General features: G+C 56.8%; 1 protein-coding gene across 1 annotated transcript in view; it reads right to left on the bottom strand.

The window, feature by feature from the left end:
• CDH22 (cadherin 22) overlaps positions 1 to 21,643 on the bottom strand; it is a 65,871-nt gene that overhangs the window by 21,687 nt on the left and 22,541 nt on the right. Inside the window, exons 4-6 of the mRNA XM_030309471.1 lie at positions 14,448 to 14,615; positions 10,631 to 10,824; positions 7,669 to 7,922 (exon numbers count right to left, since the gene is read on the bottom strand). Coding sequence (XP_030165331.1) covers positions 7,669 to 7,922; positions 10,631 to 10,824; positions 14,448 to 14,615 — 616 coding nt within the window. The remainder of the gene's footprint in view (positions 1 to 7,668; positions 7,923 to 10,630; positions 10,825 to 14,447; positions 14,616 to 21,643) is intronic.

Genomic DNA, 21,643 nt, shown 5'->3' with positions numbered 1-21,643 from the left:
GACAAAGAAGCTCGGCAGGGCGGGGCTCAGCCTGAGCCGCCAGGCCCCTCCCACAGGGCGGAGAGGGGCCCTTTCCCCATCTCCCAGAAGGGAAACTGAGGCCCAGGAAGGTGAGGACACGAGAAACGCCCCCTGCTGGAGGCACAGAGTCCCGAGGTGAGCCTTCAGTGGGGCTTAGCTGCATTACCAAACTTTCGGGGGCCTCCGTTTCTTCATCTGTTAAATGGGAATGATGACACCCAGTGGAACTGACGGGTCTGAGACAGAGCTGGGTTTGAATCCTGGCCTGCCTCCTCTACCGGTGTGACCTTGGACAAGTCACTGACCTCCTTGGCCTCTGTTTATCTGGAAAACGGGTGATTTATACTCACCTCACACCGGTGTGGGTTAGAGGAGCTAATTCATGGGACTGGGCATAGCTGACAGCCCTTATTCTTTGCATAGTTACTAGGTTGGGGGCAAAGGCAGCGAAGGCAAACTGTGTGACCAACTGTAAAAGGCTGTGCCTGTGGGGATAGTGGGCATTACAGCCAGGCTCCCCAGCCCCCACTAACTCTCCTTCCTGTCCCTCAGCTGCTAAACCCACCTCCTCCTTGCCCCTGACCAACCTGGGCCCTCCTGACCCGGGTGAAAGTGACCTAAGATGACACTTCCTTCCATTAGACAGCACTTAATAGTTTGTAGCCTGCTTTTCCTGCAGCCAGCTCTCTGTGCGTTCCTTTATGCCCAGACATTGAGTGCCTCCTCTGTGCTACGTCCCGGGGATAAAAGGGCAAAACGAGATAGATGAGGTGACCACCTAGCATCCTGTGATGCTGATGGGATCTCCCCCGTCTTACAGAGGAAGACACTGGGGCTCAGAGAGGAAACTTGCCAAGCTTAGGACTGCCACGTACGGTTGTGCAGGCTGTGTCCTGCACAAAGGTACCAGGCTGAAGGGGTGAAGCGGAGTGAAAGTCTAACCAGTCAGTGTTCAGCTTGCCAAGCCACGTGTCCTAGCTGAGGGAGTATCTTCTCAGAGAGGGATTTTTTTCCTTATTTATGCAAAGATGCCATGTGGGCTAGTGATGACCCTGCCTAAAATTGCACAGGGACTGTCACAGAATTGGAATTTGTACCCATACTGGGGACTCTATACCCAGAGTTCTTTTCAGCTCGTTGAACCGTCCAAAACGGCGAAGCACGGCGCCTCAGGTCCCCTTTGCCCCCAGCCTGGCCCTGACAGATGTTTGGGTCCAGAGGAGGAAGAACCAACCTCTGAGTGTCAGCTCAGCTGGAAGGAACCTCCTCTTGGTTTTACCGGTGGGAGAACAGAGTCCAGGAGAAGGCCAAGGCCTGCATGTCAGAGCTTGTGGAAGGCTGCCTACCACCTTCTTGCTTCTCCCCTTCCTGCTCAGACCTCCCTCCTGTTCTCTCTCCTCCCAGCTTCTCTCTTTTGTTCCCTCCTGGAGGGGAAGGGGGCGGCTGGAATCTAAGTGGAGGCAGCTGTTCCCAAGGCCGTGGGGCGGGCCGCAGGGACCTGCCATTAACCAGCAAAAGACTTGGGGCTGCAGGTCAGCGTGGCTGGCTGAGCCCAGGTGGTTTTGTTCCAGCTCAAGAAGCCAGCCAGTGAGCGGGAGGGAGGGGTGGAGGGGCGCGGCAGGAGGCAGGGAGCACGACCTGGCAAACATGGGGGGGCGGGAGAGGGGAGGCTTGTGGACCTCACGTGTAGGTGCATGAGTTGTGCAGCTGGTCTGTGTTGTGGGTGGAAACCGTGTGTGTGTGTGTGTGTGTGTGTGTGAGAGAGAGAGAGAGAGAGAGAGAGAGAGAGAGACTGCTGTGCTGTTGGAAAAGCAAACGCTCGAGAGAGGCAGCCGCTTAGCCCTGGGTGTGCGTCCAAGTCTACGATGCCCCTGACAAGTCACTTCCATCTTTGAACCTTAATTTTGAGCAAAATGGAAATGATAATCCTACCTTGCGAGTTGCTGGGAGGATTAAATGCCTAGCTGGGGGATAAGGTGCCTAGCTGAGCTCTAGGAAAATTACTCCGTGAGAGGGAACTATTGTTATTCTAATTATTATTCAGAACCGTCTGGTTAGGGGTACGCAGGAGCCCCTCCCACCCAGAATGTGGTCCGTGTGCTCTGGGTTGGGGGGGGGGGGGTTGTGGGAGGCACCCTGTATGGACGGCCGGGGCCTGGAGGGCAGGAAGGGGAAGTAGCACAGGTGTGGGTGGAGAAGCGCAGCGAGAGAGTGTGGGTAGGTGTCAGCTAGTGTGTGTGCGCGTGCGTGTGCACGCTTGTGCACGCGTGCAGGGGAGGCCCCGGGATGGAGGTCTGCAGTGCCGATCTGGTGCCCAGCGGCGTACGTTTGAAATCTAGCTGTGTGGCCTTGGGTAAATCACTTAATCTCTCTGTTCTTCAGTGTCCTCCTCTTAAGAATGGAGATACTATCAATACCTGCCTTACTGCTGACCCCGTGGCGGCGAGGATTAGACAAGCGACTAGCAGCACAACACTGGCGAGAGCACTGGGCACCTGCCGCGTGCCCGGTGGGTCAGCTCTGATGCTTTTTGCCAGGCCTGAGGGCGGGCTTTACACGCGTGAGCTCCTCAGATCTTCCCGGGTACTCTTATCACCCCCATGTCGCAGATGAGGAAACTGGGCTCTCAGAAGCCGGACGCCTTGCCCTGGGTTGAAAGGGCTGCGTAGTGGCAGAGCCAGGTTCCCAGCCCACACGGGTCCAGGGCCTCAGGTCTTAAGAACACTCCCCTCAGGGCCAGCCGGGTACACCTGCGGGCACTCCCACACACTCTAACAGCCCCAGCTGCCGCTGTCGTCAAGGTTAAGGGTGGGAGGAGTGGGGAGGGTACTGCTTCCTGGCCCCAGTGTGCATGTGGTTTTTCTCCAGGTAACTATCTGTATAGACAGCGCACACAGGCACGATAAACACGAAAGGCTGAGGCTCCCGCGTGTATGGCCTGCCCAGCGCTCCCCTGTGGGCTCGGTAGGAGGTTGAATGACGGAGCTACTGGAGGGAGAATCTCTTCAGATGCAAAAGGGGCTCCCCCACCCGCCAGCAGGGAGTCCCCTCTGCCCCCTCCACCCTGTCTGTGACTCTCTCTCCTACCCGCCCACACCCTGCCCCCCTCCCCAGCCCCGGCTTAAGACACCCACTTAAAGCCCACACATGATGCCTGGGAATTCGTATGTGGTTAGTACTGGCTGCGAAATGAAGGGTAGAAACGGGTGGCCAGGCCACGAAGAAAAATAGTAATGTCCATTTCCTGAGGACCTACTATGTGCCAAACAAGCCTCCCTCCAACCCTGGGAGCGCAAGTACAGAACCTAGTAGGGCACAGGAGACATTTAATACCTTTTTTTTTTTTTTTGAGTAAAAGAATGAGGCAGGTACTATCGTGATGCCCATTTTAGAGATGGGAAAACTGGGGCTCGCTGTGGGCCCAGCGATTTTCCCACGGTTCTATAACTGAGCTGGGATTCCGAGCCAGGCCCTCTTTGATTCCAGAGCCTACGTACTTTCTGCCGCACCCCACTGTGGAGAGCTGGGAGGAAATGAGATATTTGCTCCCTCTGGTCCGGTGTGGGCTTGGCTGTTTTCAGTGTTCAAGGGAGACCCGCCCGGCTGTAGGGCTATGCTGGGCTGATCAAGGGCCTCTCTGCCCCTCAGAGATGAGCCCATCCGAGCACCGTCCTTCCTCCCTCCAAAGCTTCCAAGGCTTCCCATCGCCTAAGCACAGAGTCCTACTGCTTCGCCTGATGTTCAGGGTCCTTCCCAGCCTGTCCCAAGTGCCCCTCTGTCCTCATCGCCGCACACCCTGACACGAGCTCGTCCAGCTAATCATCCTGCGGCTGGACTTAACCTCCTGGCTCCATGGCTCTGTTCCTATCGCCCGGCGCTCCCCGTCACCCCAACCTGGAGCGCCCTCTCCCTGGTCCAACCTCGCCTCTTCAGCCTTGCTCTGGGGCCTTCTGGGGAAGCCCGGGCTCACTCCCCTCCGTGGTGCGCACCGATTACTTGCCCTTCCGTGGAGTTCTGTACTCCCCCAGCCCCTGCCTCAGGCCAAGACCACTGGGACTTAGATCTGTCACTAGATGCCTTCACGTGGGGGCCTAGCCCTCCTGTCAGCCCGCGTCTGATTCGCCTCTGTGCCTTCCGCACAAGGGAGGACACCTAACCACACAGAGAGTAAGAAGCAGGGGTGGACACGAACCGGAGGCTGGACTCAAGAAGCTGACAATAATGGGTTAAACCATCCCTTCCTCTTTCAAGCGGCATGACACTGGGAGAGCCACTTCTCCTCTCTGTGCTTCAGCTCCCTCTGTAAAACGAGTATGATTCCTCCTGAGGGGGAAATGCCACAATGCGAGGCACTGTCCACTCTCCCCAGTGCAGAACTCAGAAGGACATCACTCTGTGTATCTGCACCTCTGCATTCCCCAGGTGCCTAATGTGGTAGGCAAAATCTCCCAGGACACCACTTAATGTCTTCACCTCCAGGAACATACCAAGCCGCCCCTGCCTCAGGACCTTTGCACTCGCTGTTCCCTCCACCTGAACCTGACCGCTCTTCCTCACAGCTTCACAGGTCGGCCTCTCTCTTTATCTGATCTCAGCTCATCTGTCAACTCAACTACTCATTCCATAGTAGCCCCTGCTGCCCCAACCCTCCTTATCCCATTACCCTGTTTACTCCCTTCATAGCTCTTCTCAGCAATTATTTCAAGACTGTCAACGAATGCTTCACTACTTGTAGACTGTGTCCCCGCCCCGGGAGAAGGCAGACTACGCATCCGGGGAAGAGGTTTTTTTTAACCTTTGTTTCCCCCTTGACTCAACGTGTAGGTGGTGACTTGAGTCCCTGACCCTTAGAGACCAGGAGCTGGGATACAAGCTGGGCTCTGGGCAGTACATGGGTCCCATGAGGAGCCCTTCTGTCTCTCAGTGGCACCTCACCGGCCTCTTGTTTCCATGTCTGTCCTCTGTAGACGGGGGTGCTCCTCCCCAGCTCTGCCCTTGGCTGAGTCAGCTTCCCCGGGCCTGGCTCAGGGCCGGGCGGGCATGAGGAGGAGCTGGGTAAATGTTTGTGGTGTTAAATTGGACCCGTCTCGAGCTCCTCCTCGCTGAGGAGCCCCAGGGAAGGGGCCGGCAAAGAGAGATGAAAGAAGGTGAGAAGCTGGTTTCAAAGTTGGCCCTTTCCGAGCAGATAAAAGCCGGAGGAAAGGGAAGCCAAGGGAGGGAGGAGGGGGGAGACTAGGAGGGGATGTGAGAGCCACACTGCAGGGGAGGGGAGCAGGCAGACAGGAGCACTAACTTGGGAGGCAAGGACTCAGCTCCTACTCCTGGCTCTCAACTCCCTGGGAAGGTCCGGGGGCACCTCCTCCCCGGCCTGGCCCTCAGTTTCCTCCCGAACGTGGGTGTCGATTCCCTCCTGGGAGAGGTCGGCGGTCCAGCCAGAGGCTAGGGAGATGCCGCCAGATGCCTGGGCGGAAGGGCAACGGAGGAGCTCAGAGGCGGCAGGACGGCTCTGGCAGTGAGGAGGGCAGGAGCGGCCCAGGCCCTCTGGATAGAGGCCCTCGAGGCCCGTCAGACTTGGCTTTCGCTGCCTCGTCTCCCTCAGTCCACTGTAGCCATCACAGCTGCTCTTCTCCAGGCACATCTACCACTCCTCTGCCTCCATCTGTCTGCACATGCTGTTCCTCTGCCTGGAATGCCCTTCACCTCGTATTTACACCTGACCATACGCAGGGACCAGCTCGGTTAGTTTCCTGCCTCCTCCAAGGAGGTCTTTTAAGACCCCTGAGGGCATTTCCCAGTCTGGGAGCCCACAGACAGTGGCAGGATGGCCTCTCTGCGTCCTCACCCGGGGCTGCCACGTAAGATTGCACAGGCTGTGCACTGTACAACTCAGAGAACCATTCCCGTGGATGGTGATGGGAATGTTACCCATCCGGAATTGTGTAATGCAGAGATCCTCAAACTAACCTCCTTTCTCCCTCTCTTCACTGCTCAGCCACATAGTTGGTTCAGGGACAACTTACTGATTATGTACAGGGGTTTCGGGGAGGAAGCAGGGAGCTCAGGAATCTCCTTCCTGTCTGTCCAACAATGGCCATTGCCCCTACCCCCTGACGTCCTCTGGATCAGTTTCTGCTGCAGCCTTTCTTCCCTTCTCTTCTGTCCGACCTTCTTCCAGCTTGGGTCACAGTCAGGGACACCGACAGAGCTGCAGCGTCCCCTCCCCTCGACCCTCCTGCCTCCCTCCCTGCTCGCCCCTCTCTCTCCCTGTGTCTGTTTCTCTTTCTTCCCCTTTCTGGCTTTCTCAGCAAATCTCCGCTGTCTCTACATTGTCAGGTAGGCCCCCTGCCTCTTTTAGGTACTCCCCCTCTTTCCACTGGCTCCCCCCTCTCTCTGGCCTCCTCCTCCCATTGGGGGTCTCTCCCCATCCCCTTGAGTCTCTCTCTGTCTCTTTTCTGTCTTTCTCTGCTTTTCTATTCCAGTCACTCACCATGCAGGCAGTGAGTGTCCACTGAGTGCTGGGCGTCAGGCTAGGCCCTGAGGGTAAACAGAATCCCCTACCCTCACGGAGCTTATCTTATAGTGGAACGGAGACACGCAAAGTAGTCAGAAAAATAGGTCGTATGTTAGATCGTGATGCGGTGGGGCTGGGGGTTGGGGGGGGTGCCGAGCAAAGACCGGGGGGAAGTAGGACGACAGATTGCCGGGGTACTAAGGAGGGGAACATTCTAGGCAGAGGAATCAACAGTCACAAAGGGCCGGGGGGGGCCGAGAGTGAGCTTGGTACATCTGTGGGGCTGTGAGGGGGCCAGTGTGGCTGAGCAGAGAACTAGGAAGCAGGGCCATGGGAGCAAGGGTCAGAGAGGGTACAGAGCTCATGGCTCTGGGGGTCATTGTGAGAGCTTGGTCTTTTATTCTGAGCCAGATGGGCGCCTCTGGGTGGTGGGGGGGGGGGGGGGGCGGGGAGGCTCTGAGCAGAGGAGGGCGGTGCTCTGAATTCTGTTTGGGCAGCATGGAGAGCCTCCCGGGCCAGTTCCGGATTAAAGAGGGGGAGGGGCAGGAGCAGGGAGACCAGCGCGGGGTAGGGGGAAGTGCAGGAATGGGGGTAGCAGCAGACGTGGAGAGAGGCGGTCGGATTCCGGATAGCCTGCTAAAGCGGGGATGGCGGGGACGTGCCGGTGGTTCGGAGGGAGGTGTGAGAGAGAGGCGGGAGTCAGGGGGTCTCCAACATTTTTGATCTGAACAACCGTTAGGGCGTTTATGTTTTTGTTTTCTTTGGGTGGAGAGACCTGGAGCTGAACATGGTGAAGTCTGGGGTGCCTAGGGGAGCCAGATGGCCAGGTGAGCGAGAGTGTGGAATCGGGGGTCATAGGCATGTGGATGGACAGGCTGAGGGCACCGAGGGAGCCAGTATAGACAGAGGAGAGGGGCTGAGCCCGGTTCACTCTGCGGCGTCTGTCGCTCCTGGGTCTCCCTCCTTGTCCTGAGTCCCTTGCCTCTCGGTGACCGTTCTCACACCTGTTTCCTTGGTCTCTGTGTCCACCCTCCTTCTCTCCCCCCCCCCCGACCCCTCCCCCTGTGCCCGCAGTCCGTCCGCGGGGCGGTGGCGGGATAGCAGGCAGCAGGCGTGGCCCCGGGCGGGGGTCTCACCGGACGGGCCGGTTGGCGGCGTCGGGGTCCCGCGCCGTCACCACGCCGACCAGGGAGCCCACCTGCGCGTCCTCCTGCACCTCCAGGAGGCCGGAGGGCGGCCGGAACTCGGGGGGCTCGTCCACGTCGGTCACGGCCACGCGCACGATCGCCTGGTCGCGGAACGTGCCCAAGTCAGCGAAGCGGGGATCCACGAACTTGTTGAGGGCCTCCAGGACCACGGTGTGCACGGGCTGGGACTCGAAGTCCAGGCGCTGCGGGGAGGGAGCAGAGGGCGGGTGAGGGGGCCGGTGGGGTCCGCGTCGGGAGAGGAGGTGAGGGGGGCGGGCCCAGAGGGGGCGGGGCTGGCCCAAGGTCACGTCGACCCTGCCGGGGAGCCCGAGTAATGGACTGCACCAAGGAACCGGCGGTTGGAGACCCAGACCAACCTTCCCTGGTCGCAGGTGGGCAAAGTGAGACGGCAGGGGACAGTCTTGCCTAGGGACACACAGCCCATCAGGGCTAAAGGCCACTGCCCGCCCCCCCCCCCAACTTCCCGCCTCCCAGCACAGAATGTTGGGGCATTTGATTCATGTATTAATTCACGAAGCACTTACTAGGCACCAGTGCTTTAAATACATTAACTCATCTGATTTTACAACATCCCTAAGAGGCTTGGGTTGTGATTCATTTTACACAGGAGCACGTGGAGGCCCAGAAGGCTCTGTAACTTCGCCCAAGGTCACTTAGTCACCGGCAGAGGCAGGATTCAAACCTGGGCCAGCGCAGCTCTCCAGTCCTGGCCCCTCCTCACGGGAGAGGACAGCGCACTGGTTCTGCGGCTGACTCGCTGTGTGCCTGTGGGCCATCTACTTAGCCTCTCTGGGCCTCAGTTGTGAGGGTTAAAGAGACATTCCCCCGGTGTGCTGTGTAGGCAGCAGCAACTAATGTGAGTTGAGCCTGATAAGCCAGGCTGCCTTAGAGCTTTCCTTGGAAATCTGGCTAAACCCATGCTGAGCCTTGCTTCTCATCGGGGAGTACTAATGGGTGACCTTCTGATGAATGAGCTCCAGGGCTGTGTGTCCGCTCCGGCCTTCTAAAGACAACGCCTTACAGCAAAGAGAAATCACAGTGGCGGAGCTCAGCCACCTCAGTAGTGTGGGGGGAGCTATCTGAGTGGCAAGGGTAACCTTCCCGGGGACCTGCCCTGTGCGTAGCGACCCTCTGTTTCTCTCAGAACATCCCCCCCCCCCCCGCACCTTCTCCAGCAGCAAAAAGACCACCTCCGTCCTCTGTCCTGTTGCCTGGGAAATCAGGACGCAGGGAGGCTGGCGGTAGCCGAGCCTGTGAGTGAGCGATGGGCTTTGGAGCCAGGCCATCAATCAGGCATGGGCTCGGCTCCCCGAGCCAGCGTGACTCCACAGAGACGCCTCAGGCGCCAGGGCTGGAGCAGGTGGGAGGGGCCCGGGATGGGGGGAGGGGATTAGGAGCAGCCTGGGGATGAGAGCAAATGCAGAGGCGGGACTTGGGACCTGACTCTGCTGCTCTGTGATGCAGGTCCCCATCTGTGAAATGGGCTCATCTTCCAGTGAGGACAAATGGAGCTCAGAAGACTGAAAGCCACGTAAGCTTAAAAGGGTAGATTCTGGGGGCGCCTGGGTGGCTCAGGTGGTTAAGCATCCCACTCCTGATTGCGGCCCAGGCCTTGATCTTACCGGGTTCGTGAGATTGAGCCCCACATCGGGCTCCGTGCTGGCAGCACTGAGCCTACTTGGGTTCTCTCTCTCCCCTCCCCTCTCTCTCTGCACCTGCCCCCCCAATACATAAATAAACATTAAAAAAAAGTGTGGGGTGCCTGGATGGCTCAGTCATGATCTTATGGCTTGTGGACTCGAGCCCCATGTCGGACTTCACCCTGACAGCGTGGGTCCTATTTTGGATTCTCTGTCTCCCTCTCTCTCTGTCCCTCCCCCCGCCCCAAATAAATAAAAACATCTTTAAAAATTATTTAAAAAAAAAAAGGGTGGATTCTGGAGCCAGACTGCCTGGGCTCATAGCCCTACTCTGCTCTGCAAGGTACGTGACCTTGGATGCAGATTATTGAATTTTCATGGCCTCAGTTTCTCATCGATAAAACGGGCAATAATAGTACCCTAGGGACCGAATAAGTTAATACATGAAAAGCAGTTGAAGAGTGCCTAGCACACAGTCTACACTTTATTATTAGTAGTAATAGCTATTATATTTTAATCTTATGGGAAGTAGCTGGAGAAACTGGGGGTCTTCTCTTTTCCCACCCTGGAGGCCAGGTAGGGAGCAGGTCGTTAGATGCTCATTGAGTGAAAGAAGGGCCCTCGGGGCAGGTGTTGCTGTGGGTCCCAGAAGGCAGGACCCAGGCTGACAGCAGCAGATTTAGGGCGACACAATCTGGCTGAGTAGGGGCGGGGGGAGAGCTAGCTTCTGGACAAGGGCAGGGAGCGAGCATCCCATCCTGGAGTGACCAGACCAACCGGGGTTCAAATCCGGACTCTGCCCCCTCCTGGTGTGACCCTGGGCCAGCCCTTTTACCCCTCTGAGCCTCTGTTTTCTCACTTGCAAAAATGGGCCGTGAAGGACTGAAGTCTCTTCAGAGGGAAACACGAGAATTAAAGGAAATGATGAGAGTCAAGGGTGTGGACTCGAAGGAGCCCGTGGCAGTGATTACACGAGCACAGAGCCAAATCTGGTTTGAATCCTGGCTCGCGTAACTAGCTGTGCATCCTGCACAGGCCGCGTATCCTCTCTGGGCCTCATTTTCTCATTTGCAAAATGGGACCGGTACCATCACTGTTTCCCCAGGCTGGTCCTGGGTCTGCGGAGCGACCTCATCTCTGGAGCCGAGTGGGGTGGGGCTGTCTGGCTGCTGTGAGGCCTCCCAGACCTGGTCACCCTGGGTCTGCCTCCCCTGTCCCTCGAGGCGGCGGGGGCGGGGGGGGGGGCACACCTTCTGCACTACAATGATGGCCTCCTGAGTGTCGCTGTCCGTGGTGACCTTGAACACATGGCCGCCGCTGCCGCTCTCCTCCTTGAGGTGGTAAGTCATGTCTGTGTTCTCGCCCACGTCTGAGTCCTCGGCCTTCACTCGTCCCACAGCCGTGCCGATGGGGGCCGACTCCTGAATGCTGAACTGGTACATCTCTGTAGGGGACACAGCTGTGAACAGGGATGGGGAGCAGCCCCTACCCTGACTTCCACCAGCTTTAGGGGACAGGAGAGGGGGGTCCAGATGGGCTCCGGGGAGGACAGTGTCTGCAAGGGGCTCCCGAGCGGGCAGTGCAAAGAGGAGGGTCCTCATTCTGACCCTGGGTTTATTTGCTGATTGGTTAGGGAAAGTGCCTGCAGATTGGAGGGCTTCGGTTTCCCCATCTGCCCACGAGGGGCACAGAGGAGCACAGCGGTCAAGGCCCAGGCTCTGGAGTCAGCCCTGGCTGTGTAATCCTCAGCCTTGGTGTCCTCATCTGTAGAATGGAAATAATAATAGTGTCTTCCTAACAGCCCTGCCATTAACCCGATTAACTGAGATGATGGGGCATGAAAAGTGCTTAGTACAGAGCCTGGCCCATGGTGGCTGCTCGATAACGGGAACAAACTATATTACGGTAGTGGGGCTTCATGCTGATTTTTCTGTTGCCGTTGGTGTTCATGACATTGATTCCTTCATTTCCACAGATTTGTTAAGCACCTGCGACATCTCAGATGCAGTTCTAGGCACCGGGCTTATGGCAACAAGCAAAACAGACCCAAATCCCAGCTCTCAGTGCCTTCCTCTTAAACAGGAAGAGAAAGACACAAACAATCACATCAGTAAAACAGGCAGTATATCAAATGGTGATAGGTGCTTTGGAGAAAAATAAAGTAGGGGAAGGGGAACGGAGAATACCGATGAGGGTGTGTGTGGAGTTTTAAATAGGGGAATCAAGAAAGGCTCCCGGGGAAGATGACATTTTTGCAAAAGTCTGAGGGAGGTGAGGGAGTAGGCCAAGCAGATATTTGGGAAAGAGCATTCCAGACAGAGGGAATGGCAGGTGCAAAGGCCCTGAGGTGGGTGTAAATGCCTGGCGTGTTTGAAGACTGGCAAGATGGCCGTTGTGGCTGGAGGGGAGAAGCAGAGCAGAAACAAGAAGAAATGAGGTCAGATGGGACACAAGCAGTACCCTGCTCTCGTCCCAGAGTCGAGGCCGAGATGAGGGTCATTTGCGAAATGATGGGCCAGTGCAGGTGATGCAGGGGCCGTGGAGCTGGGGATGTGCCTCTTGGAGTCCCCAAGCCTGGATGACTTGTGTGAAACGGCGGCCTCTGATTCATTCTCACACAACAGCCGGCGCGGGGCTCTTTCTAAAACAGGCTGATGGTGCCACTCCCCTGCTTGAATCCCTTCCATAGCTCCCGCTGCCCTGAGGTGAGGCTGTCCGAGACCTTCGGCCTGCCCCACAGGACGCTTGCTGCCTGGCCCCTGCCGAAGTCTGCAGCCTCAGCCTCCCTCTCCCCGAGCCCAGACCTGCCCGAGGTACTTGTAATGCCTTATCTCCCTCTCTTTTCCCTTCTCTTGCGCCCTCCCCAATTCCTACCCTTCCTTCAGTCTTCCTGAATGTTCCCCCCTCCAGGGAGCCTTCTCAGACTAACCTCCAGGCTCTGCTCCTGTGCCCCAGGGCCACCAAGCTCATCCCGCTTCGTAAGGCTTCCCTCATTTCCCTCTCCCTTTCTGCCTGTTTTCTCCCCGCTCTCTCCTCTCTCCTCTGTCTGGGGTGTGAGCTCCTGGAAGGCAGGAACCGTATCTCTTATTCATCAGGCGTCCTCGAAGCCTGGCAGAACACCAAACTGTCACATAAATGAAATGTGTGAGTGACTAGGGAGTGAATGAACGGAAAGGAGCAGGAGTTACTCGTCTACGCTCGCCGGGTTAACCCGGATTCAAGAGTCTGACAATAGCAAGTGGTGGTGAGGATGTCCTACAGCGGATGCGTGCATTTTTTCGTGGGGGGGGGGGCAGTCTGGCTTCATTTAGTAAAGCTGAAGATGAGTACATCCCATGAGGCAGCTATTCCCCTCTTCCTCTGTACATACACTGGGGAAATGCACGCCAAACGCGACTTGGAGATGTTCAGCGAGGTGCAACAACGTATGCAGCAGTATCCTTCATAATGGCCTCAAACTGGAAACAAACCAAATGTCCGTGGACATAGAATGGGTACATGGTGGAACACGATCCAGCAATGAAAATGAAAACATTGTAGCCACAAGCATGACCTACGAATTTTAAGAGGGGGGGGGGGAGCAAGACAACTAGGTTATATGGTAGGATTCTGTTTATATAAGGTTAAAAAAACAGGTGAACTTAAGGAGGGACGTCAGGTGATGCGCGTATAGGTCAAGTGACTCCAAAGCAAAGAGGTGGCAATCACAAAAGCAGATGGTGGTGAACTCTGGAGGAGGGGGTGTGGGGGTGAGTTATGATCAGGAAAGGCACATGGAGGCTTGGGGGGGGGTGGTCTTCAAGGGTGGTTGCGGGAAGTGTCCGCTTTAGAATTATTTGCCAAACGGGCCATTTATATTTTACACCCTCCTGTTTGGGTGCGTGGCTCACAATAAAGAAATGTTCAAAAGACGGAAAGAATGAATGAACGAATGAGTAGACAAGAGTCTTCCGGGGGCCCGGGGGCCCTCTCCTCTGCTCTGCCCCACTCCTTGCAGCTCAGAGCTGGCACAGAGCCCCGCCCAACTGGGCATGAGACTGGGAGGTCCCCACCCGTCCCCACGCTGCCTCCAAGCGCCCCCATCAGCAGTGCGGCTGGGCCGGGGGAGTGGGCGGGCCAGTTTCCGCACCGGGCTCCCTGGCCCCCCGGCGACACAGAGCTGGCTCCCGGCTCTGCCCACCCCACTCTGAGTCTGGGCCGAGGCGCTAGGCCCTGATGATGGTGCGCTCTCAGCTAAGGGATTGGATTCCCTTATCTCGCGGGGGTCAGTCCCCTGTGGCGGGCCTAATGTGAGAGCAGCAGACCTCAAGTAATGACTCTCCGATAGGGATCAGCCGGCTCCCCGCGGCATTTAGTCTCTGCCAGCTTCGGCAGCTTCCCCAGCGCGGCTCCCAGCCGAGGCCTGGACAGAGGGGCTGGCTGGGCTGATGGGGAGGTGAGGGGCTCGGCCAGAGAGCCACCCTCCCATCCCCGGTTGTGCCAGGAGAGGCGGAGAGCGGAAAGAATTCAGAACAGGGTCCTGTCCTCTGGGCTCACTGTGGGGACGGGCCTGTCACCCCGGACCTCAGCTTCTCCGTGCAGCGTGGGTGGACCTCGGCCTGGGTCTGGCTGCGGTCGCTGTCTGTACCCCCGTGTCCCCCACCAGTCCTACCCTTTGCAAACTTGGGTCTGCGGCACATCACATGGAATAAGCCGAGTGGGGTGTGCGGTCGGGCCAGCGAGGGGCTGGAGCAGGTGGACGGATGGGGCTCAGCCTCGGCAGGAAGCAAGGTGAGGGGTGGGAAGGTAACCGCGTTACGTGGCCGCGTGGGAAATCAGACAACTCTGAGGGCTTCCTCTGCGGGCCTGGGGGTAAGTGGGTGACTTGGATGGACAGACAGACAGATTCCAGTCCTTCCTTTGGCCGAAGCCGAAGGGGAAGCATGAGGTCATGCGGTCGCTTGGTGGCCTGGAAGGAAGAAAGGACACCCCCAGGACCCCCACCACGGCAGCCCGACGGGAGAGGTGCTGGGCGTCTACCGGGCAGATGCAGATGTGACCGTGTCCCCCTGGGAAGGCCTCACTCACTCTGCGGGAAGCGGGGTGGGTTGTCGTTGACGTCGGTGACCACAATGGTGACGGTGGTGGAGCCCGAGAGGCCGCCCAGCTGGCCCGCCATGTCTGTGGCCTGGATCACCACCTCGTAGCGCTCCTGGCTCTCGCGGTCGAGGTCGGGCACGGCCGTCCGGATCACGCCTGTGGGTGAGTGAGAGTGAGGCCACGGATGCGGCCCCCCCCCCCCTCCACGAGCTGGCGGCTGACACGGAGACCCCGCCACGGGCAGCGGCCGGGCTCGGGCAAGTTCAGGAGGGGAGCGCGGCAGACGCGGAGGTGGCAATGTCCAGAAGCAGGCCCAGCGGCCGGCGCGCACGAGGGCACACGCTCCCCCACGCGCTCACGCAGATGTGCTCGTGCAGATAACTCGCACTCACACCTGCTCAAACAGATGTGCTCTTCATCTGTCGGTGGCGCTCACCAGAGCCAGGCAAGGAGCAGCGGCTCGCGGAGTGACTCACCCGGATTCACACACCGGGTACGTCCCATACACTTACATAAGAGCGCACGCAAGAACATACGTGAGATCGCACACACGCCCACGCACGTGCACCCTCACAGCTACAAGTGCGCACTCTTATTTTCACACACCCCTCTCCACCCCGGAGTCAGCCCTAGGGTCCCCGTGCCCGGCCCTAGATGCTCTGTCCAGGCGCTAGCTGATCACTGATCAGGTGATCCTTCAAGCTGTCAGTGCAAGAGGGGCAGGGGCCGCAGGAATGGGGGTGACCGCAAGATTAATTCTGCCGAGCGGAAGGCCGGGCTTCTTGTCTCCCTGCCAGTGGAGGGGAGAGTCGATGAGGCATTCAGAGCCTCCCCCCCGCCACTCACTCCAACCTGCCGAGGACCAGGTGGTGACAGGTGGTGCCCGGGGCCTGAGCGCCAGGTGGAGTCATGCACCAGCAGCCCCGCGATGCGCCCCATAAAACCCAATCTCCGGCTCCTGATGTCCCCAGACAGCCCCCAGACTCCAATACAGGCAACGGAACGAGGGGAGAGGTTGCAGCGTGTGTGTGCATTTGTACGTGTGGCTGGGGGAGCCAGGGGGAGGGCACCTAGGAGGTGGCCCTGCGTTTATGGGATCGCACGGAGATACGGAAAATGTGTCGTCTGTCTGATCAAGAGCCGTACAGACCCTCCATCGGCGGCCTCCCAGTCCCCTCAATAGGCTCCCTGCTGATGACCCCTCTGAGAATGGTCTTCCCCAGGTCAGAGGGGTCTTAGAAGCAGCTGAACTTTTGGGATAAGTCCCAGATCTGCCATTTGTTGGCCATGTGATCTTGGGCAAATCCCTTCCTCTGAACCTCCTTATCTGTAAAATGGGACAAATACAATACCTCCCCGAAGAACGGGCATTCTCAACCTTGGCGCGATGGCCGCTTTGGGTGGCATAACGCTACCCACTAGATGTCAGTAGCAGCACCCGCCCCACCAACCCCAATTCTGGTCAGAGCAGGCCCTCCTTGACCCGCCCCAGGTGCTGCGCCCCGACACTGGGACTGGGAACAGGGCGCCCTTCTGGTGATGAGGGGAGGGCCCAGGGCCTCTGCTGGTCTGTCCGCTGAGGCTCTGCAGCCCCAGATGGCGGGGACTGAACGGGGAAGGTGGGCCCACCAGTGCTCTCTGCCCCGGGGGGCTGGAAGGAGGGAAAGAGCAGAAGACGAGAGAGAAGAGACAGGAAAGACACGGGGGGCCTGGGGAAGAGAGATGGAGAGGAACCTAGTGAGAGGCAGGAGGGAAGAGACGAGAGAGACAGGCACTGGGGACAGTGCCTTCGTGACCAGGGAACAGACGGTGAGGGAGACCTAAGGAGCCCAGAAAGAGAGAGGAAAAGAGGGGAGTGGTCAAGCAGAGAGAAATGCACACTCAGGAGGACACACGGAGAGAGAAGAACGGGAAGCCAAAGCCTGGAGAGAGAGGAGCAGGGAGAGAAAGAACGGAGCGGGGAAAGAAAGGCAGAGAACAACCGAGACACGCAACGGAGTCACAGTGCTGGGAAGGGGTGAAGAAAGGTGGTGGGAGGGAGGAAAGGGAGAGCAGACAGACCGATGGTGGCATGGCCACCGGGCCAGAGACAGGGGCTCCCTGAGTGCACCAGTCAGAGGGGCCCAGAGGGGAGCTGAGCAGTGGAGTCTGCTAAGCTGTGTGCATTCGCTTTGCATCCAGGACCTCACTGAATGTAGAGGGGTGTTGGGGTTCGGGGCCGCCGAGCATCTGTGAGCTCGTGCTCCAAAAGCTCGTGAGTGGGGCTGAGGGCTAGGCTCTGGCCGAGGTCCACCCCCGTGGGTGGACTCCTTGCTGCCCCTGCCACTTCTAGCTCCAGAGGACGTGGGGACACTAAACTCTTGGAAACTGGTCACGAAGGCATGTAGATGATCAGCTGTCATCTCTGGGAGACTAGGAGGTGGGTACCCAGCGGCTCTGCCGCCTCTAGACCCAGCCCTGGGATCACACCCAGCGGTAGGTTGCAGTGCTCCCCCTAAAGCACACCAGCTGCCACGCACACCCTTGGGTCACCGCCTCGCACACAGACTCTTGGCCACGCAGTTTGCTTTGGCCAACGCGGCATCAGCGAGTGTGACAAAAGCGGAGGCTCGACAAGCCCTTGTGTGCTGGGGGCCTGTCCTCTTGGAACCCCCAGACCACTGTGCTGGAAAAAAGCCCAGGAGGAAAGGCCACACGGAGGGAGGGGCCCAGCCACGCCAGCTGTCCCAGCTGACTGGCCCGCTGACTGTTGCCACACGAGTGACCCCAGCAAAAGAACTGCCCAGCCAACGCACAGAATTATGACCAATAATAAACTGTTGCTGCTTGAAGTCACTATGTTTGGGCGCAGTTTGTCATACAGCCGTAGATAGCTGATGGCGAAATCACGTTCCCGGGCCCGTTCCTCTCCTGGGCTCACTCGTGCAGCCGCGTTTCACTGGCTCATCAGCCGTGCGAAAGGCCCAATGTGGCCTCATGCCTCATACGTGTGGCAGCTGGTTCTGGCTGTCAGCTGGGGCTTCTCCTGTCTCTAGCAGCCCGGCTAGCTTCCTTAGATGGTGGTCTTCGAAGAGGAAGAGTGAAGGCCACGAGGTCTCCTAAGGTCTAATCTGGGACTTGGCAGAACACAGTCTCTGCTCCCAGATTCAAGACTCCGCCTCTCTTCTTTCTTTTGTTTTTTTCGGTAAGCCCAACGAGGGGCTCAAACTCATGACTCTGAGATCAAGAGTCTCAGGCTGTACAGATTCAGCCAGCCAGGCACCCCTCAAGACTTCCCCTCTCGATAGGAGCAGTGGCCAAGTCACTTTATCTAGAGGGGTGGGAGGAATTGACGGCATATTTTGTTAACCTGCTATGTTCCGCTCCCCACTTCCCACCTTCTGATGCTGGGAGGAGCACCCTGGAGGCTGGTGCCTTTTCCCCCGGCTCTGGGGGAAAAGTCCCAAATCAGCCCACGACTGAGTGAGACTGAGTGAGAGAGACAGAGACAGCACTAGTGGGGGAAGGGCAGCTAGAGAGGGAGAGAGAGAATCCCAAGCAGCCTCTGTACTGCCAGCACTGAGCCTGATGTGGGGCTCGAACCCACAAAGCTGTGAGATCATGACCTGAGCTGAAACCCAGAGTCGGACGCTTAACTGACTGAGCCACCCAGGCGCCCCTACAGTCGTTCCTGAAACCTTCTGGCTCGGTTAAGTCCCTTCGTTCACTCATTTATTAGATCTACTTACTGAGGACCTACTATGCTACTTACTACTTATTGAGGACCTACTATGCATAAGGGCCACAGAGTCACATATGAGGCAGTACAAAAAGGAGGGACTTTGGAGTCAGACAGACTGGTTCGAGTCTTCTTTCCGCCATTTACATGCTATCTGACCTTGAGCAAGTTCTTGAGTCCCCCTGAGCCTCAGCTTCCTATTCTATAAAATGGGGCTACGGTTCAATGAGACAAAGTTGCCAGTGACAGGTCTCACATTCCGGGGATGCCTTGATGATCCCCCCACTCCTCAAGTCCTGGATTTGGGTACCCGATAAATAAGTTCCATGAGGGCAGAGGTTCATACTGGCCTTGTTCATCATCTTACCTATCGGGTCTGGCACATAGTAGGTGTTCAGTAAACACCTGGACTGCCTGACCTACGGCCACGGACCCTCTGTCCCCCCTCTCACTGTGTGGGTGGCATTGTCTGTTGGTCTCTGGCTTCTCTGTTGGAACAGAAGCCCCGTGGGGGCAGAAACCGGATTTAGTTTATCATCCTGACCCAAGGATCTGGCACTTAGAAGGCGCTCGGCAAAGGTTTGTTTCATTCATCCCGGGAAAACAGACATGTCTGGCCCCAATTGAGACTTTTCAGCAGGTATCTTGAAGTCTCTGAGAGAGCCTTGCTATTCCTGCGGGGGCGGTGGTAGTGGAGGGGGCTGGGAATTAGAACCTGGCCACGGCTCCCTGCAGCCTTGTCCTCACCCATCGCCCCCAGTTCCAGCTGTCATCCTCGCCACCCCTGCTGTCCCCTCCAAATTCTGCAGAAGGGGCCCTGGAGCCCAAGCGATGCCTCATTAGCCCACAAATGCCATCCCCGTAGCCCCTGTGGGGGGCTTGCTGGCAGGCCTGGCCTTTAAAACACACAAGTTAATTCCTCCTCTGGCGCTCGGCCTCATGGCACCCCGCCTCCTCCTTTCCCTCACACCTTCCTCTCAGGGCCCGTTCCGGCTCTGCTCCCTGCTATCTGCACAGCGAGAACAGACTGTACCTCGCAGCAGCTGCTAAATATAGACCCGCATCAGCGGAATATTCCTGGCTGGGGAAATGGAGCTCGGGCTGGGAATGGCACCAGGGCGGCTCCTGCAGTGGGGCTGAAGGCAAGGGTAGGTGGGGGGCGGGGGAGGGGAGTCTGGTCCTTCCTGGGAAATGTCAGCAAAGACCTTCTCCGACTGAGCAAGTTGAGGACCCTAGGACGGGGAGCTCGTGTGCGCTGCCTCACCTTCCTAGCCTGGTGCCCGCCTGCTGGTCTCTTGGGAGCCCTTCCTGCCCCACCCCCCGGGCCCCACAGCCTCCCACTCGCCACCCTCCTCCATGCTCTGGCTTACAACCTGGCCGTCCTCATCGTCTTGGAGTCTGGTCTTCCAACTGCTCACCCCTGCCACCTCCCAGACTCAATCCCGGCCCCTCCCTTCTTTCCACGTCCGGTCTCTTCCTCTTTCTGAAAGGGGATCAACTCTAAGGCCCCCTCGTCGGGCTGAATGAATGAAGGCTTCAGCAGCGGCAGCAGCCCCTCGGTGTATGGGCAGGTAGCAGATACTGAGCCGAGCACTTCGTATGCTTGCTGCTCCCTTGGCCTGCACGCTCCCTCCTAGACACTCATACCCTCACTTCACTCGCATCTCTGCCCGAGGTCACCTCCCCAGAAAGGCCTGTCCTGATTTCTTCAGCTAAGTCAATCCCCTTACCCTGCTTTCTGTGTCTTGTTGCTACCTGACGTTCTGTTACACATTGATATGCTTACTGTCTGTATTCCCTCCTTGGATGAAAGCTCCTGGAGGGTAGGGTCTTAGATTTGCCTCCTGCCATATGCTTAGAGCCGGGCACTTAGTAGGCACTCAACAAAGAGCTGTTGAGTGAGTGAAAGAACTCTCCCGTTGGACCCTCACAGTAATCATGTGAGATGAGAATTTATTATCCCTCTTGTGTGCATGGGAGACCAAAGCTTAAAGAGCCCCGGCTATTCAGAGAGCTCTGGGCCCATATTTCGGACGGCCTCCTAGATGTTCTAAACGTTTCTTTCCTCCCTTCGCTCATCTTAAAGCCACTATGGTTAAAATGGAATTAATTAGCTCTGCACCAGATCCCAGGGCACATTCACTCATTCTTCTGCTCCCAGTTTTCTTAATCCACATTCCTCCTTCTGTTGCTGTAGATGGGGCCCCTTCCCATCCCAAGACCCAAAGGTGGGAACCCCTCAATCTAGTCCCCTACATTCATCCAGGTCCCCAAGGTTTGCCCTGGGCAGGATCTCACTGTCATCCCTCATTCTCCCTCCTCCGCATCTCAACTAACCCTCACCACCAATCCTGTGTCATCTTTGGCTCCCTAACTGGATGGAGCAGGCTAAGGAGGCTGGGTAGGGGCTGAGAAAAGGCACAGACCTTGGTGTTTGTCCTTTGGGGCTCTCTGCTGGGCACCCCAGGCTGCTGAGTCTCCCTGAATTCAATTCCCGCCTCTGAGCCATGCTATCGAGAGCAGCCCGAGGGATCTTGTTAAAATGAAAACCCGAGCATGTCACTTCCCTGCCTAAAAGTCATCAATGAACCCAGAGTGTTGGTGAGGAGGAGGGGAAACAGGTGCCTTCCTACGTGGCTCTCGGGAGTGTAATCTGGTACATTTCGGCATTATCTATCCAGACTCCAAATGCATGTGCTCTTTGACCCAGCTTCTCCACTTCCCCGAAATTATCCTGCAGATATACTCACACAAGCACAAAATGATATATGTATGAGGTTATTCACTGTAGCATTGTTCGTTGTAGCAAAAGATTGGAAACAGCGTAAGTGTCCATCAATAGGGGACTGGTGAAATAAATTTTAGTGTATCCACAACAGCTGTTAAATAAAAGAATGAGGAAGCTCTTTATGTACTGATATAGAATAATCTTCAAGATGTATTGTTAAGTGAAAAAGGCAAGCAGTGTGTATAGTGTGTGTTTATAGCTACCGTTTGTTAGAAAAATAAAACAAATACATGTACCTATTTTCTTGTACATGCATAGAATAGCTCTGGAAAGATATCCAAGAAAATTACATTGGTTGCCTTGGGGACACAGACTGGGCGGCTGGGGGACTGGAAGGGGTGAGGAATTTCCACTAAATATCTGTTTGGACTACTTTTTGAGTTTTGAACCTTGAAGTGTGTTACCTATTTAAAAAACTTAATATTTTTCAAGTGAGTGAGTCCAAAATCTCCTAGGATATATACACCAAGTGGCTACCTTTGGGCCACAATTACTGGAGATAAGGGTAGGAATTTTGTTTTCTTTTTCCTTTTCTTCTTTCTTTCTTTTTTTTTTTTAAACGTTTTTAAATGTTGGAATGTTTCCTAAAATGTATTACTTTTGCAAGGAGGAAAAAAAATGACAAAGATACTATGTGTGAGATAATACAATTATAACTGTGCTCATAGCCTGGAATCC

Source organism: Lynx canadensis, chromosome A3 (assembly GCF_007474595.2).
Source record: "Lynx canadensis isolate LIC74 chromosome A3, mLynCan4.pri.v2, whole genome shotgun sequence".
NCBI classification, from domain to species: domain Eukaryota; kingdom Metazoa; phylum Chordata; class Mammalia; order Carnivora; family Felidae; genus Lynx; species Lynx canadensis.
This window is presented reverse-complemented; position numbering and strand designations above follow the sequence as displayed.